The sequence below is a fragment of the Aquarana catesbeiana genome, linkage group LG13 (assembly GCF_042186555.1).
Source record: "Aquarana catesbeiana isolate 2022-GZ linkage group LG13, ASM4218655v1, whole genome shotgun sequence".
Lineage (NCBI taxonomy): Eukaryota > Metazoa > Chordata > Amphibia > Anura > Ranidae > Aquarana > Aquarana catesbeiana.
Window position 1 is genome coordinate 136,293,835 of NC_133336.1, and position 17,455 is coordinate 136,311,289.

At 41.9% G+C, this 17,455-nt stretch overlaps 1 protein-coding gene across 2 annotated transcripts in view; it reads left to right on the forward strand.

Moving 5' to 3' along the window:
• INO80 (INO80 complex ATPase subunit) overlaps positions 1 to 17,455 on the forward strand; it is a 357,091-nt gene that overhangs the window by 257,167 nt on the left and 82,469 nt on the right. For both annotated transcript variants that reach the window (XM_073609688.1, XM_073609689.1), the window contains exons 24-26: positions 137 to 311; positions 2,986 to 3,126; positions 16,658 to 16,883. In XM_073609688.1, coding sequence (XP_073465789.1) covers positions 137 to 311; positions 2,986 to 3,126; positions 16,658 to 16,883 — 542 coding nt within the window. The remainder of the gene's footprint in view (positions 1 to 136; positions 312 to 2,985; positions 3,127 to 16,657; positions 16,884 to 17,455) is intronic.

The following is a 17,455-nucleotide window of genomic DNA, read 5'->3' on the forward strand; positions in this document are numbered from 1 at the left end:
CAGTATGATGTGAGCACACTGACCTCTTTATCTGCATAGAATTTTTACTTTCTATCCAATGCTACATACATGCAATGTAAATGATTAGCACTTTTTCTGAATTGATTTAAGTAAGCATATGTGTTTTTTTTTCCAGATGGTTAGCTCTTTTCCTGTCTCTGAAAGCTGCCTATAGGCTCCACCATATTCGTTTCTGGAAGGAGAAGAGCAAGTCTGAAACTGCAAATGTCTACCTGTCCAAAAGTGATTTGATCCTCTGGGTCAACTTCCCACTTTCCTTTCCCAGCATCCACAGTTCTCATAACTTAAAGGTAATATTTGTTTTGCATTTTTATGGTTTATATATAAAAAAAAATGCTATCATATTTACATTACTGAAAAACTACATACTAAGAGTTACCAAATCAACCCCAAACTGCAGCATTAAATATATTATCTTTCCCATTCCTCCGGTAGCTTACCAGGCCTCGGATGTGATGGCTGTATTAGTTTTTTTTTTTTTTTTTCCAATATTTCCCCTTTAGTTTTACCTGGTGAGGCTGCCACTAACACATTTTCCTTTCTAGTGTAACAGCACTCACTGTATTGTATGCATATTCAGTACTGTGCAAAAGTTTTAGGCAGGTGTGGAAAAAATGCTGTAAATTATGAATGCTTTCAGAAATTGAAGTGTTAATAGTGTATCTTTATCAATTAACAAAACGCAAAGTAAATGAACAGAAGAGAAATACAAATAATTTTTTTTGGTGTGACCATCCTTTTCTTCAAAACAGCATCACTTCTTCTAGGTACACTTGCACACACTTTTTGAAGAAACTTGGTTGTTTTAGATATGTTGGAGAACTAATCACAGATCTTCAGTGGATGTAGGCTGCCTCAAATCCTTCTGTCTCTTCATGTAGTCCCAGATAGGCTCGATGATGTTGATATCGTTGATTGTGGGGACCAAACCATCACTTCCAGGGCTCCTTGCTCCCCTTTACACTAAAGATAGTTCTTAATGACATTAGATGTATGTTTGGGGTGGTTGTCCAGCTGCAGAATATATTTGGGGCCAATCACATGCCTCCCTAATGGCATGATGAATAAATATTTGCCTGTATTTCTCTGAATATAAATATGGATCTGAATATGGTATTTTCGGTTCGGTATTTTCTCCTCAAGGCAGTCTCTTCCTTTCACTTAAATGAGGATATTGTCCTCTCTTTCCTACTCCAAAACACTGCCTGGACATAGTCAGAGCGGTAGGGTCTAACTAGCTGAAGCATCTTCCCCCAGTCCTTCAGTTTTAGGCAGTTCTTCAGTTTTAGGCAGCACAGTTTTTTCCAGTTTTATACTGGTGTTATTTCTGGGACAGTTATGAATTTCTGGAAGTTTCTTCAGTAAATATAGTTACTGGCATATTCAGGTCAGATTTGAAAATCCTTGATAGCTCTCAAATTAGCCAAGCAATGCAGGCTTGCATGCTCAGCTATACTGGTGTTTTTTCTGCCTCCAGTTCACACAGGACTTAGGCACCTAAGACTGGGGATTTTTTATGGAGTTATTGGTCCAGAGCTGAGACAGTTCTCCTGCCCCAGTCTGGTTTATGGTTTCTTTTGTTTGGTACAGAGCATATTTACTACAGAAAACTGTAACTGCATGACCATTTTGTGGGGAGTTAAATGTCCCCTAAGCGTGTTTTAAAAAAAAAACAATGTTTGTTTTATTGTTGACACAATATGAGTTGCAGGGTCTAAGCTGACTGATTGCTTTATATGCATTTATCCATATGACCCTAAATAACATTTTGTTGTCGGGAACTCAGGCCCCCCCCCCCCCCCCCCCCGTGCACGTGTATTGATAATAACCATAGCTACATATTACCTTATTAAATTACACTATCCACAGGCCCAAACCCAGATGCAGTGGTAGAAGTCTTATGTTATGTGTACCCCTTGTCATGCCACTAAAGTCAGAAAAAAAAAAAAAGATTTTCCTTCTTTCTGTGGGATTACCGGATGTGGCAGTGAATCTTATTCTTTTATTTTGACATTAGCTTTAAATGCAGCTTTTAGTTTTATTATAATCTGAGTAAAACCACCAATTTTACTGTGCTCAAACAATGTAAGTATATTGCAATGCTGTGATCATCTCTGCACTAATAATGTAGAACATTTCCAGCAGGCCAACTATTCATAGAACTATTCTTTGTGTTTTCCCTGTAATCTATTCCTATTCCAAACAATAGTAAATTGTGTTAAGCCATCAATTTGGAATGATGCTTTCCTTAGGCATGGGTAAGCTATACATATATGATTATAAATGTTTTAATTTATGAAAGGCTATCTAGTGATTTAGCCTGTTTCAATGTGTGCATTTTTGTGTTTTCTTGGCAGTTAAACCCTCAATCTGAAAGTTTATCTTTATATTCAGGTCACTGAGAGGAGAATAACTGAACTTGCTTCTTGGCAAGAAAGCTCGTTCTCAGCCTTTGTTTGCTGTATTTGTAATATTAGGAGAAGAGGGCTTCTTAAGATATAAGATATTGCTTAACCATGATCTCCTTCAAGCTTCTTGCACAATTCTTTTACAGCAGATGCTCCTTTCTGCAGCTTCTCTTGGGTTGACCTTTGCCATTTTGTGCAGTTATCTGATCCTTTCACTTTTGGTAAACTGATCCTTCCATAGCTAGGGAGAGGAAACTTCACAGTGGGTAGCGTCTGTGGTGCTTGTCCAAACAATAAATAATTAATGTTTTCTTTGTCTACAAAATATATGTTTTAGGCGCTTACAGAAGTCACTGAACTGTATGCCCTGTCAAAAGACAAGCCTAAATTTGCTTCCCCACAGTTTATTTTTCTAATTGTCTGTAAAGTAAAGTCAGAATATCTAATAGCTATGTAAAATAAACCAATTTTTTTTTTTAAACGAGTCCTAAAAAAAAGCAATGGCAATGAAAACATCCAAATATGTTTATATGTTATGTCTTATTTTGTTTTTTAGAGGTTGGTTTTCACTTGCCACTGTAAGCCAGTCTCTGGATGTACAGATCACGTGTTATATCAACCAAGCACTGGCCAGCCACGTGTTCTTCACTGTCAGATTACAGAAATGCCCTTGTTCTTGAGTATCTCAGCACCAGTGGTAAGTATTCTGTTACCATCTATCTTACTGAATATTGTGGGGAGGTGTATCTATTGTATCCCAACAATCACCAAACTAGATGGAGCCCACAAGCAAACTAAACTAGAGCCTTGCCCTTGCAGTGTCCCCTATTGGCAGAAATGTATATTTCTGATGTTTGAGAACTGCATTGAGAAGTACAGTGTTACTTGAATTGTATTCCAGGATTTGCTTGTCTTCAGCTGAGAGAACTTGCAACAATTTAAGACTTTACATAAAGTCTCAGAAATCTTTCTTTTTTTTCAATTATTCCAGAAGAAAACAAAAAACGGCTTTGGAAAAAAAGACAAAAATTTCCCCCCCCACAATATTTGTTTTTTTTTTTTTTTTTTTTTTTTTTTTTTTTTTTTCCAGGCCTTCCCATCCCTAGTCGAGACACATGTTTGTTTTAGTTCTTTTTCAAAAGAAGAATACACATTGCATGCTCATTTTTAGTGTCTGGGCACTCTTCCTTTAAACTCGCTGAAGATTTAATAGGTGAAACACTCAGGAAAGCAGTACAGTATTAGGGAAAAAGTAAATAGTGTAAACATTTTAAAAATAGAAAACTGTAGAATAAAAACAGATGCTGGAAATAAGTAACTTTTTCAAAGTATCCCATATGTCTAAGGGTCCTTTTCAATCAGGGCTACCTGTCCGTTTTTCAGCCGGGCAGTCAAATGTAAACAGATGTGTGTTGCGTCCTTTTCCATTTTTCCAGGCCTAATCATGACAAATTGAAGGTAGCTGATATAAACTGATGTAAACCGATGTGCATAATTTTTCATCCATCCTGGTCCAGAAAAAATGGAAAAGGACTGCATCCTTTTCCGTTTTTCATGACCTAAACATAATAAAATGGAGGTAGCCTTATGTAAACTGATGCAAGTCTGTTTTCATCCAGCTGCCCATAGATCAAATAGGGGTCCATAGAGGTCCACTGTCAAAATGCAGAAAGAAACTGAACAGGTATGGATATTACAGTGACATCCATCCCATTCTGCTCTGATTCAGCAGAGGGTCTCTTCACAGATTCACTGCTGAAGTGACTGGACACAGCCAGAACTAATTTGGTTAAATTAATCATTAGTGATTTAGGGGACTAAAATGGGAATACTTTGCAATAAAAAAGTTGTACTTATGTTTGGAATGAAGTAATAACACTTCATTTGAGCAGAGATTTGGATTGTTAGATATATTTTACAAAAAACTGTACTATGGTAATATTATTCAAAATATGGTTTAATAAGTATCATGTTCAGATTGCAACAACAAAAACCTGTGGGCATGTGTTTTAGCTGTAAAGTGGAAACATGAATACGAAAGGAGATACCTCGCCCATCACGATTCATAGCAAAACCTAATCTCAGGCACACACCTTTTGTTGACTTTTCTTTATTGTTCAATAAAACATAGCATTGGGGACTTATAAAAAGAAGTAATCTTGTACACTCATATAATCATCACCCACAGCTGTTATCACACTAAATACAGGCTCTTAGCCTGCCACCTGCTGAAAAGATAAGAGATATCCTGCTCCTGCTGTATATCTTAGGACTTTGTAGGCTTTTGTTTTTAATCAGGATGAAAACTGTGGTGTGTGTATATATACTGTATGTACATAGAGTGTGTGTGTGTGTGTATATATATAGTGCCTTGCAAAAGTATTCACCCCCCTTGGCTTTTTACCTATTTTGTTACATTACAGCCTTTAGTTCAATGTTTTTTATTAATCTGGATTCTATGTGATGGATCATCAGAACACAATAGTCTAAGTTAGTGAAGTAAAATTAGAAAAATATATCCATAAAACTATTTTTCAGAAATAAAAAATGATAATTGGCATGTGCGTATGTATTCACCCCTCTTTGTTATGAAGCCCATAAAAAGCTCTGGTGCAACCAATTACCTTCAGAAGTCACATAATTAGTGAAATGATGTCCACCTGTGTGCAATCTAAGTATCGCATGATCTGTCATTACATATACACACCTTTTTGAAAGACCCCAGAGGCTGCAACATCTAAGCAAGAGGCACCACTAACCAAACACTGCCATGAAGACCAAGGAACTCTCCAAACAAGTAAGGGACAATGTTGTTGAGAAGTACAAGTCAGGGTTAGGTTAGAAAAAAATATCCAAATCTTTGATGATCCCTAGGAACAATATCAAATCTATCATAACCAAATGGAAAGAACATGGCACAACAGCAAATCTGCCAAGAGACGGCCTCACACCAAAACTCACGGACTGAGCAAGGAGGGCATTAATCAGAGAGGCAGCACAGAGACCTAAGGTAACCCTGGAGGAGCTGCAGAGTTCCACAGCAGAGACTGGAGTATCTGTACATAGGACAACAATAAGCCGTACGCTCCATACAGTTGGGCTTTATGGCAGAGTGGCCAGAAGAAAGCCATTACTTTCAGCAAAAAACAAAATGGCACGTTTTGAGTTTGTGAAAAGGCATGTGGGAGATTCCCAAAATGTATGGAGGAAGGTGTTTTGACTTGGAGACTAAATGGAGACTAAAATTGAACTTTTTGGCCATCAAAGAAAATGCTATGTCTGGCGCAAACCCAACATATCACATCACCCAAAGAACACTATCCCCACAGTGAAACATGGTGGTGGCAGCATCATGCTGTGGGGATGTTTTTCAGCAGTCGGGACTGGGAAACTGGTCAGAGTTGAGGGAAAGATGGATGGTGCTAAATACAGGGATATTCTTGAGCAAAACCTATACCACTCCGTGTGTGATTTGAGGCTAGGACGGAGGTTCACCTTCCAGCAGGACAATGACCCCAAACACACTGCAAAAGCAACACTTGAGTGGTTTAAGGGGAAACATGTAAATGTGTTGGAATGGCCTAGTCAAAGCCCAGACCTCAATCCAATAGAAAATCTGTGGTCAGACTTAAGGATTGCTGTTCACAATTGCAAACCATCCAACTTGAAGGAGAATGGACAAAAATCCCAGTGGTAAGATGTGGCAAGCTCATAGAGACTTATCCAAAGCGACTTGGAGCTGTGATAGCCGCAAAAGGTGGCTCTACATAGTTACATAGTTAGTAAGGTTGAATAAAGACACCAGTCCATCCAGTTCAGCCTGAGTGAGTATTGGTGCACGTCCAAAATTGTCCCCATCCCTATACATTGTGACCCATCAAGATGCCCATCTATTATTATTATTTATTTAAGGTACCCATATAGCACCGTCAATTTTTACACAGTGCTCCACACACACATTGGTCCCCACCCCCAAGGAGCCCACAATCCAAGGTCCCCAACCCACACACGAGGGCCAATTTATTATGGACAGAAGCCAATTAACCAATTAACCTACCAGCATGTCTTTGGAGTGTGGAAGGAAACCGGAGTACCCGGTGGAAACCCCCGCAGGCACAGGGAGAACATGCAAACTCCAGGCAGGTAGTGTCGTGGTTGGGATACGAACCAGCGAGTCTTTTTACTGCTAGGCGAGAGTGCTACCCACTACACCACTGTGCTACCCTTTTTCTGTTATTTTGTCCTTTTTGTTGTTTGCTTCACAATAATAAAAAAAACAACATCTTCAAAGTTGTGGGCATGTTCTGTAAATTAAATGATGCAAATCATCAAACAATCTATGTTAATTCCAGGTTGTGAGGCAACAAAACACGAAAAATGCCAAGGGGGGTGAATACTTTTGCAAGGCACTGTGTATGTGTGTGTATGTATATGTGTGTATATATATATATATATATATATATATATATATATATATATATATATATATATATATACATATACACAGTGAGGACAGAAAGTATTCAGACCCCCTTAAATTTGTCACTCTTTGTTATATTGCAGCCATTTGCTAAAATCATTTAAAGCGGAGTTCCACCCAAATTTTGAACAATATCTGTATGTATTCTCTTCCTTGCCTAGATGCTGACATGCCGTTTAAAAAAATTTAAATCGCCGTAATTACCTTTAATTTTTCTATTCTTCTTTGCACTTCCTGGTTCTCCTCCCGTGGGAGTAGGCGTGTTTCTAGCCTCTCCCAGACTCCTGGGAGCTAGTTTCAGGCTTCCCAGGATGCCACTGAGCATGTGCGGGAACGAGCGGTGAATGCTGGGAGCACAGCATTCACCACATCCAGGAAATAAATGCTTGTGGGCTTCAAATGCCCACAATGAAGATGGAAACCGCCTGCAGTGAATAATATAAGTTATTCTTTCCGACGAAATCTGACACAGGCGGACATATTACACACAATATGTGAGTATGTAATGCTGAGAAGAAAAGTTTGTGAATGAACTAAAAAAAAAAAACGATAGATAGGTGGACCCCCGCTTTAAGTTCATTTTTTTTCCTCATTAATGTACACACAGCACCCCCCCATATTGACAGACAAACACAGAATTGTTGACATTTTTGCAGATTTATTAAAAAAGAAAAACTGAAATATCACATGGTTCTAGGTATTCAGACCCTTTGCTCAGTGTTTAGTAGAAGCACCCTTTTGATCTAATACAGCCATGAGTCTTTTTGGGAAAGATGCAACAAGTTTTTCACACCTGGATTTGGGGATCCTCTGCCATTCCTCCTTGCAGATCCTCTCCAGTTCTGTCAGATTGGATGGTAAAAACATTGGTGGACAGCCATTTTTAGGTCTCTCCAGAGATGCTCAATTGGGTTTAAGTCAGGGCTCTGGCTGGGCCATTCAAGAACAGTCACGGAGTTGTTGTGAAGCCACTCCTTCATTATTTTAGCTGTGTGCTTAGGGTTATTGTCTTGTTGGAAGATAAATCTTCGGCCCAGTCTGAGGTCCTGAGCACTCTGGAGAAGGTTTTCGTCCAGGATATCCCTGTATTTGGCCGCATTCATCTTTCTCTCGATTGCAACCAGTCGTCCTGTCCCTGCAGCTGAAAAACATCCCCACAGCATGATGCTGCCACCACCATACTTCACTGTTGGGACTGTATTGGACAGGTGATGAGCAGTGCCTGGTTTTCTCCACACATACCGCTTAGAATTAAGGCCAAAAAGTTCTATCTTGGTCTCATCAGACCAGAGGATCTTATTTCTTACCCTCTTGGAGTCCTTCAGGTGTTTTTTTAGCAAACTCCATGCAGGCTTTTATGTGTCTTGCACTGGGGAGAGGCTTCCGTCGGGCCACAAAGCCCTGACTGGTGGAGGGCTGCAGTGATGGTTGACTTTCTTCAACTTTCTCCCATCTCCCGACTACATCTCTGGAGCTCAGCCACAGTGATCTTTGGGTTCTTCTTTACCTCTCTCACCAAGGCTCTTCTCCCCCGATAGCTCAATTTGGCCGGACGGCCAGCTCTAGGAAGGGTTCTTGTCGTCCCAAACGTCTTCCATTTAAGGATTATGGAGGCCACTGAGCTCTTAGGAACCTTAAGTGCAGCAGAATTTTTTTTTGTAACCTTAGCCAGATCTGTGCCTTGCCACAATTCTGCCTCTGAGCTCTTCAGGCAGTTCCTTTGACCTCATGATTCTCATTTGCTCTGACATTGTGAGCTGTAAGGTGTTATATAGACAGGTGTGTGGCTTTCCTAATCAAGTCCAATCAGTATAATCAAACACAGCTGGACTCAAATGAAGGTGTAGAACCATCTCAAGGATGATCAGAAGAAATGGACAGCACCTGAGTTAAATATATGAGTGTCACAGCAAAGGGTCTGAATACTTAGGATCATGTGATATTTCAGTTTTTCTTTTTAATAAATCTACAAAAATGTCAACAATTCTGTGTTTGTCTGTCAATATGGGGGGGGGGGGGGTGCTGTGTGTACATTAATGAGGAAAAAAAATGAACTTAAATGATTTTAGCAAATGGCTGCAATATAACAAAGAGTGAAAAATTTAAGGATATTTTCAGTCCCCACTGTATATATATATATATATATATATATATATATATATATATATATATATATAATAATTTCCTCTAAGTATTTTGTTACAGTAGTATATGTCGGTTTTGGGTCAATCCAAATGTATTTTCATGCCCAAACTCCAGCTTTCAGGAATAAGTGGAGGGGATGCACAGACTTCTCCCGATGGCTTTTAGCCCAGGTTCACACTATAGCAATCTCAGACATTGCATGTGATTCACACCCGTACCGCAGGTGCTGATCACATGCAATATCTGTGCGATGCAAGTTCAGCCAAACAGTTGTATGGCTGAATTCGCATTGGATTTGCAGAAAATAAGGTGCAGGGACTTTTTTTTTACCCGCACTGGAATCTGATCGCCTGGGTGTTCTCATCCAGGCGATCCGATTCCTGTCCAAATCCACAGTCCACAGTTCACACTGCGATCTGTGAACCGATCTGGGGGGTGTCATTAACATTGTATTGACACCCGTAGCGTTTCGCATAGAGCAGTGTGAACTGCCTGCAGGAGAGATGCGATGCGGGAACCGGTGCTGGAATGGCGCTGGCTCCCGCATCGCTACAGTGTGAACCTAGGCTCAGAGTTGGAGCGTAACCATTTCCCGGCTGCCCTATTTTGGATTGAAGTCCGCAAGGTGGCTCTGTTATCCTGACTGGGTGTCATATGACGTCCAGCAGTATAAGCCACTCGTGTGAGCCCCCAGGGGCGCGCAGCGTGGCGATCGGTGGTGCTGTGTGTCGCTCTACATAGGCTTTTAACCACGTGATCAGCTGTGACCAATCACAGCGGATCACAGCAGTAACCAGCAAGTGCCGGTAATCGTCTTTCCTCGGGTTCGCCCTGACAGGGAGAGCCGATCGGCGGCTCTCCTGATGGGGGGGGGGGGTCTGCGCTTATAATCAGCGCATTGATTATCAGCACATTGCCCATCAAAATGCCAATCAGTGCTGCATATCAGTGCCTGCTATAAGTGTTGCATATTAATGCCACCTTACAGTGCCCGTCAGTGAAGGAGAAAACAGAATTTTATAAAAGAAACAAACAAAAACGTTTTTTTTTTTTTTGTTAAGCAAAAAAATAAAAAACATAGTGGTGATGAAATACCACACCAGACACTGCACTGCAACATCTCATAAAGTTCAATTGCCAGCCAAGCGGTACGAGGCAGTGGATTGCCTAGCACTGGTCTGCGCTGAAAAAAATACTTGATACAGTATTTTTTATCAGCTCACCATGCCCACACACCACCGCAACACAGTGGTTTGAACCAGGCACATAGGAGACCAGGCATTTTGCCTTGCCCATGTGGTGGCACTGCACTGGAATAGCCGCCCAACTCAGCCCCACTGCATCTGATATGAATCAACCCTTAAGATTCTGGCAAAAATCATACTTTTTGCCCTGTATGACAATATCATATGTAAGTATATCAATTTACATTAATGATTAATGTGATCATCTGCTCTTACATATTAGGCATGTTTTTCCACACATAGAGAAATCTAATCTAGCAAGGTGTGCCAAGAGTACAACACGCTCACACAAAAAAAGTTGCATACTTGTGTAAGAAAGCAATTATAGCATTAACATTTTAATTTTATCCAAGCAGGCATGATTTATCTGATTTGTAGGAACGACAGACATCCTACTTTCAGCCTTATCTCGGGAAACTATTGAAATTATTGAGAAAAATCCATTTCAGTTAATTGACCCCCACCTTTCTGATATGGGTAGGTCATGTGATGTCTGTACAGGTTGGGTGCATCCCAACATTTGTTGGTGGGATCTGGCCATCGTTTTCATATGTCTGAGTAATCTTTCGTTATGCTTTGGTGACAGTAGTCTAAATAACCAGTACCAACTATCTTACAAAAATGAACAGAAGCTTGTTAAATACATTTTTAAAACAAAGTCTGTGTTTTTGGTAAATTCTGGTTTGCTAAAGATTCCTATCAATGGATTCTATTTGCGTTGCAGTAAAATAACTTATCCTATGCAGTGGTAAATTATGTAAATAAATAATAATGTAAAATGCTGTTTGTTAAATATAATTGGCTTTGCCATTATCTGTATAAAACTGTGCCTGTTCCTAAACCAGCTAATTTGGATTGCTGTGTCTTTAAATGTCGTTAGTTACATAGTGTTTTTTTTTTCTTTTTCATACTTCATTTTAAATCATTTGGAAGCATAGAGGGAACAGTATAACATTATGGCTGGGCCAAAGTCACACAGCTGTGCACTGTTGTACCAAATGGACATTGCGAACATGAAGGACTTTCGTTCATACACAGAGATAATAAGCTAGCATGGCCATCTGGAATGTAACCTATAAGCTTCAGTAATATGACCATTGGCTTATCGACGTTGACTGTGTGCTTGTGGCAGCCATTTTATATTGTTACATTGCCTCTCTCACATTGCCTGTATTTTTTTTTAAAGCCCAACTTATTTTAATGCATAAATTGATTATTGACTATGATATGGCACAGTTGTTGCGTACCCCTTTGCATGTTGTTAATGCATTGTGTCGTGTGATTATAGTCTCTATACTTATGGAGACTAAATGTTCCCATGTTACCAACTTTCATTATGGCCCATGACTCTGAGGGATTAATGCCACATGTTTGTTAGAGGGTTGTCCTGATCTCTTGTATGTTCTAAGCACATCATGCTTGTGTACCATCCAAACCAACATAATTAACTAAATCCAGAGCACTACCTTACTAAAATACAACAGGGAAATCTCCAACACATGCATATTAGTCAGTTACTTAAAAAAATAAATGTCACTGTGGTGTTAAGAGCAGAAATAGAAATTTTACCATGCAGCCAACAATGCTTAATTCAACATGAATAAATGGTATAATATATACCAGTTAGTGTATGTGTACTCTAAATGTGCATTCCCAGTGTCTTGTGTGTGTTTGTATGACTGTGTACTGAGTTGTGTAATGTGCATGTTTGTGACTGTCAGACATTATTGTGTGTGCTGTATATTCTATGTGTGTTACACTGTGCTGAATTGCATATGCATATGCATTTTTCACAGTTGTCTGGTTCCCCACGCACACCAAAGTACATGAATAAAATGTAATACCCCTGAAGTCTCTAGGGTTCAAAGTTTCTCTTTTTAGACCAAAAAAAGTACTAATAGGTAACTCAAAAAGACCAGTTCCATCTACTATGATTTTAAGCAACCCACTACAGAATGTGAAAAATTCTGATCTTACCACTACATTCGTGCACCCTAATACACCTTTTCATTCATACAAGGTAAAGGTTCCTTCACAGTGTTACAATCACATTCAAAACCCTGCCCTGACACTGTTTGTGTATATCTGCCCATACACTGTGAGTTTGTCCCCTGTATGTGTGTCTGCCCTGACACACTGTGCTCATTGTTGTCCTGACACTGTGCGTGTGTTTTTTAGTGAAAGCACAGGATGATAATATATATGAAGAAGCTTTTACACAAAAGGAAAATATGACACAGCAAAGGAATTGAAAGGGTAGGGAGTGTGGTGCAGTAGTGAGGAGGTAAGCTGAGGGTGAAGTGACTCATTGGTTCCTCCCACCTTCACCTACAGCAATGTTTCTCAACCTCAGGTCTCAAGTACCCCCAACAGGTCATGTTTTCAGGCTCTCCATTATTTTGCACAGGGGATTTGATCAGCAGAGGCGGCTCTATAATTAGGCAAATTAGGCGGTCGCCTAAGGCCTCACCCTCACGGGGGCCTCGCGGCCACCTAATTTGCCTATTGCAGTGTTTAACAGTGGTGGTTTCCCAGTCTGTTATGTCCCAAAGTCACCAGCTCTGTGGCGATCTACCCGTCAATTACAGACAGCTGACGGGTAGATCGAGTATCGGCCGATATGCAGAGTAGCGCGGGAAGCGGCTGTAATAAGTCCTTACTGTCCTCTCTCATGTCGTGCCGCCACTGCTCCCCAGCGGCCCTTTCCCTCCTCTCGTCCATCCCAGGTGATGTCACAAGCATACAACGAGAGGAGAGAAGGGGAGGGGCCGCCGAGGAGCAGCTCGACATGATAGAGGACAGTAAGGACTTATTATAATACAGCCGCTTCCCGCGCTACTTTGCATTTAAAGGAAACTGAAAAGAAAGTGTGCCCTGTTGTGCCGAGTACTCTGATGTGCACCATACCCTTTGCCCAGTACCCTGATGTGCTCTGCTGTGCCCAGTGCCACATACCCTGTGCCCGTAACCTGATATGCCCTGCTGTGGCCCAAACCCTGATGTGACCAATACCCTGCACCCTGCTGTGCCCCATACCCTGTGCCCAAACTCTGATGTGCCCTGCTGTGCCCCATTCCCTGATGTGCCCCATACCCTGTGCCCTGCTGTGCCCAGTACCCTGATGTGCCCCATACTCTGTGCCCTGCTGTGCCCCGTACCCTATGCCCTGCTGTGCCCCATATGTGCCCCATACCCTGTGCCTTGCTGTGCCCCGTACCCTGTGCCTTTGTCCTGTTGTGCCCCATACCCTGTGCCCCATGCCATGTGCTCCAGTGCCTCATACCCTGTGCGCGTACCCTGATGTGCCCTGATGTGACTAATACTCTGCACCCTGCTGTGCCCCATACCCTGTGCCCAAACCCCGATGTGGCCTTCTGTGCCCCATACCCTGCACCCTGCTGTGCCCCGTACCCTGTATCCATGCCCTGCTGTGCCCCATACCCTGCTGTGCCCCGTACTCTGTGTTCATGTCCTGATGTGCCCCATACCCCTGTATCCTGATGTGCCCTGTACCCTACTGTGCCATGTACCATGTACCCTGATGTGCCCTGTACCCTGTGCCCTGCTGTACCCCATACCCTGTGCCCTGTACCCTGATGTGCCCTGTACCCTGATGTGCGCTGCACCATGTACCCTGCTGTGCTCTGTACCACGCTGTGTGCCCTGTACCCTGCTGTGCGCCCCATGCCCTGCTTTGTGCCTTGTGATAAGCCTTGCTGTGTACCCCATGTTATGCTGCTTGCCCCATACCCAGCCGTGAGCCCCTTAAAGTGCCCCATGTTCTGCTGTGAGCCCCATGATGTACCTCATGTTTTGCTGTGTGCCCTGTGATGTTCTCAAGTCGCATGCTCTGCTGTGTGTCCTATGCCCTGCTGTGAGACCCATGATGTGCCCCATGTTCTGCTGTGTGCCCCATGATGTTCTCAAGGTTCTGCTGTGTGCCCCATGATGTGCCCCATGTTCTGCTGTGTGCCCCATGATGTGCCCAAGGTTCTGCTGTGTGCCCCATGATGTGCCCCATGATGTGTCCAATGTTCTGCTGTGTGTCACATAATGTGCCCTGCTGCCCCCCCCCCCCCCCCCATTGTCTCCTGACCTCCTGTGCTCTGCCCTGCTGTCCCCTGTACACTGCTTATCTAAAGTTAAACCCAGAACTGAGCATCTGTCGAAAAAAAAAAAAGCACAAGTTTCACATAAAATAGGTAAGTTCTAAGATTTGTTTCTATTATTTAAAGAGGTTGTAAACCCTCATGTTTTTTCACCTTAATGCATCCTATGCATTAGTGTGAAAAAACTTCTGTCACTCAGCAGACCCCCCATTTTACTCACCTGAGCCCGTTCGTCTCCACGCCGGAGACACGCTCTACCTCTCTGGCCGGGGGTTCTCGGCTCTTGATTGGATAGATTGATAGCAGCACAGCCATTGGCTCCCACTGCTGTCAATCAAATCCAATGACCCGGGGAGCGGGGCTGAGTCCGGCATTCTGTGTCTATGGACGCAAATGCTGGACACGGGAGTGCGCCTGCAAGGTAACCCCCCAGGAGAGCGCTTCTCCTAGGTGGTTTCCCAATGCAGGGAGGAGCCGCGAGCGCCGTTGGGAGAGCCCAGAAGAGGATGTTCGGGGCCACTCTGTTCAAAGCGAACTGCACAGTGGAGGTAAGTATATGTTTGTTATTTTATTTTTTTTAAAACAAGGGTTTACAACCCCTTTAATGCTATTTTTTAAAATGTTTTTATATCACAGCTCGCTGATCATGTCAGTGTTCTGTGAGCTGTAGATCTGAACACTACAAGTTACAGCACACCTAAATTGTTAGCCCCACTCCTGAACCCCAAATGATTGCCTTACCCATACCCCAGTTCATTTTTAGTATTTTTCCCATTATGGGCGTGAGTGGGGCCTCATGTCTAAGTTTTGCCTAAGGCCTCTCAAAGCCTAGAGCTGCCTCTGTTGATCAGTTTCACTGCCTTAGTAATTACCACAGCCGTTTCATCTGAGGGAAATTCTGAAAACATGACCTGTTGGGGGTACTTGAGGACTGGAGTTGGGAAACATTGACCTACATCACTGCTGTGTCCTGCAGTGATATGGGGGTTTGTGGGAGGAGGCAGTGAACGCAGCAGGGGACCAGGGGATTGCACTTCCAGAAGTGTTTTTGAAAAATTTTCAGACACAAAGGGAGTGCGTTCTCTTCAACAGCATTTGTCAGAGTGAAAAAGTGAGAATTTACTTTACAGAGATGGCCTTTATTCAAGATATAATTTTAGCAACAGAGTCTCTAACTTTATTAGGGCCTTTGTCAATAGATTATGAGCTTGTGTTGGTGGGCTTAGGCAGTTTGCTTCTAGATGAATTCCGGTTGCATTTGCAATGCTTCTGAGATCAATTACAGTGCAATGATAGGTGCATTTGACCTGCAGTAACTTACCTCTGACCTGCATCTGACTTCCTTCTAAGAGGAATCGACCAGCTTCAGAATGCTTTTTCATTTCCAGATTGGGTCAGAGAAGAGAGTTGTGAATCATAAAGCGCTCAGGGCTGTGCTGAGATATAACACCTGCAACTGATCCAGGCTTTTTAGTGCTTTATGGTTGCTTTGACAACTACTATCAGCAGAGCAAGTATGCAGCATGTGATCCTAGGTCTCCTCTTGGGTGGGGTCACACATATGCATTGCAGGAATCAGCGCGATTCCTGTGCGGGTTCCCAAATCGCATGTCACTGGCAGGCAGTTTACACTGCCCACTGTGAATGCAATAGAAAGTTAGTGACATTGGTTCGTAGATCGCAGTGTGAACTGTAAAATAGTACAGGAATCGGATCGCATGGGTGTGAACACCCATGCGATTTGATTCCAGTGCAGACCAAAAAAAGGATCCTGTACCATTTTGGTGTGAATGTGGTGTGATTTCAGCCATACAGTTTGTATGGCTGAATTTACATCACACAGACATCGCATGTGATCTGCACAGCAATGCGGTGCAAATCACATGCAATGTCTGTTTGCACCAGCGTGAACCCAACCTTTTATAATTAGACTATTACTTTTACACGTCTGTTTTTATTTCCTAGTTATTTTTGCCACCAAACCTCTGTGGTTCACTTGTGAAATGCTACCATTTGGCCTTCTGTATTCATATTTTCAAAAGTGCATTGATCTGCGTTGCTAAAATCTTATTTCACACTTCTACTCCAACGTTGTTTGTGTTGTTGCAAGTTAACATCATTGACAGATGTCACATTGCTGCTACTGTCAATGACACATATGCTTGACTTTTAAGGCAATCATTACTCCTGCAAACTTAGAATTTTAAGTTCAACTGACTATATTAAATTTTCCTGCATTTCTTGTTTTAGGTTTCAGCTTTCCCTATAGAATCCTATTGCAGTGACCGAAGTGCAGAGTATGGAAAACAGATGCTCAAGAACGGAGGGAGCCCTGAAGCCAGGCAATGTTTTCTATTTGGAGCTCCAGAACTACACGTGGATTGGTCCTTGAGGGATGTACAGTTTTTCCCAGAAAGCCTAGGTGGTCTGCAGGCCTTTAAACCCTGGCATGGTTGGTCATTTATCCGAATACCAGGTAAGCAAGTGGGTAGCAGTACAAATTGAGAAGTCAGTGGCATCTTTAGTATTTGGAGCTTTTTTTTAGGTTTTAAAACATATCAATGAGATGGGATTAAAACAGACGCACCAAAAAGTAGATTGCATTTAGTTTTATATACATTTACAATAGCTACGAGGTTCAGTTTTACATATGCAAACTAAAATGTCATTCTTAGTTTTACTTCCTTATTTTACTGTTTTATATTCTTTACATTCTTTTGCAGCACTCTATGAAAACATTAAACCATTTATATGGTCAGTTTTCATTTACCTGATCACAGCCAACTCCTTTGTTAATATGATTACTTTACCACCTGATTCCCTTGAATAGGTTGCATTCGATAGGCTTACTACCCACCGAATGCATCAGGATCACTCCTGTCAGATTCAGCGAGCAGTAAGCCTGCTGAATGTGACCCGTTCGACCAATTCTTGTAAAACTCATTATAGTGTTTAAGCAGATGATGCTTATTACAGTGCTTTCCTGCGTGTAATTAAATAAATGTTCCCTTATTCAAGTTTTTAATTCTCGTTTTATTCTGCCTATGT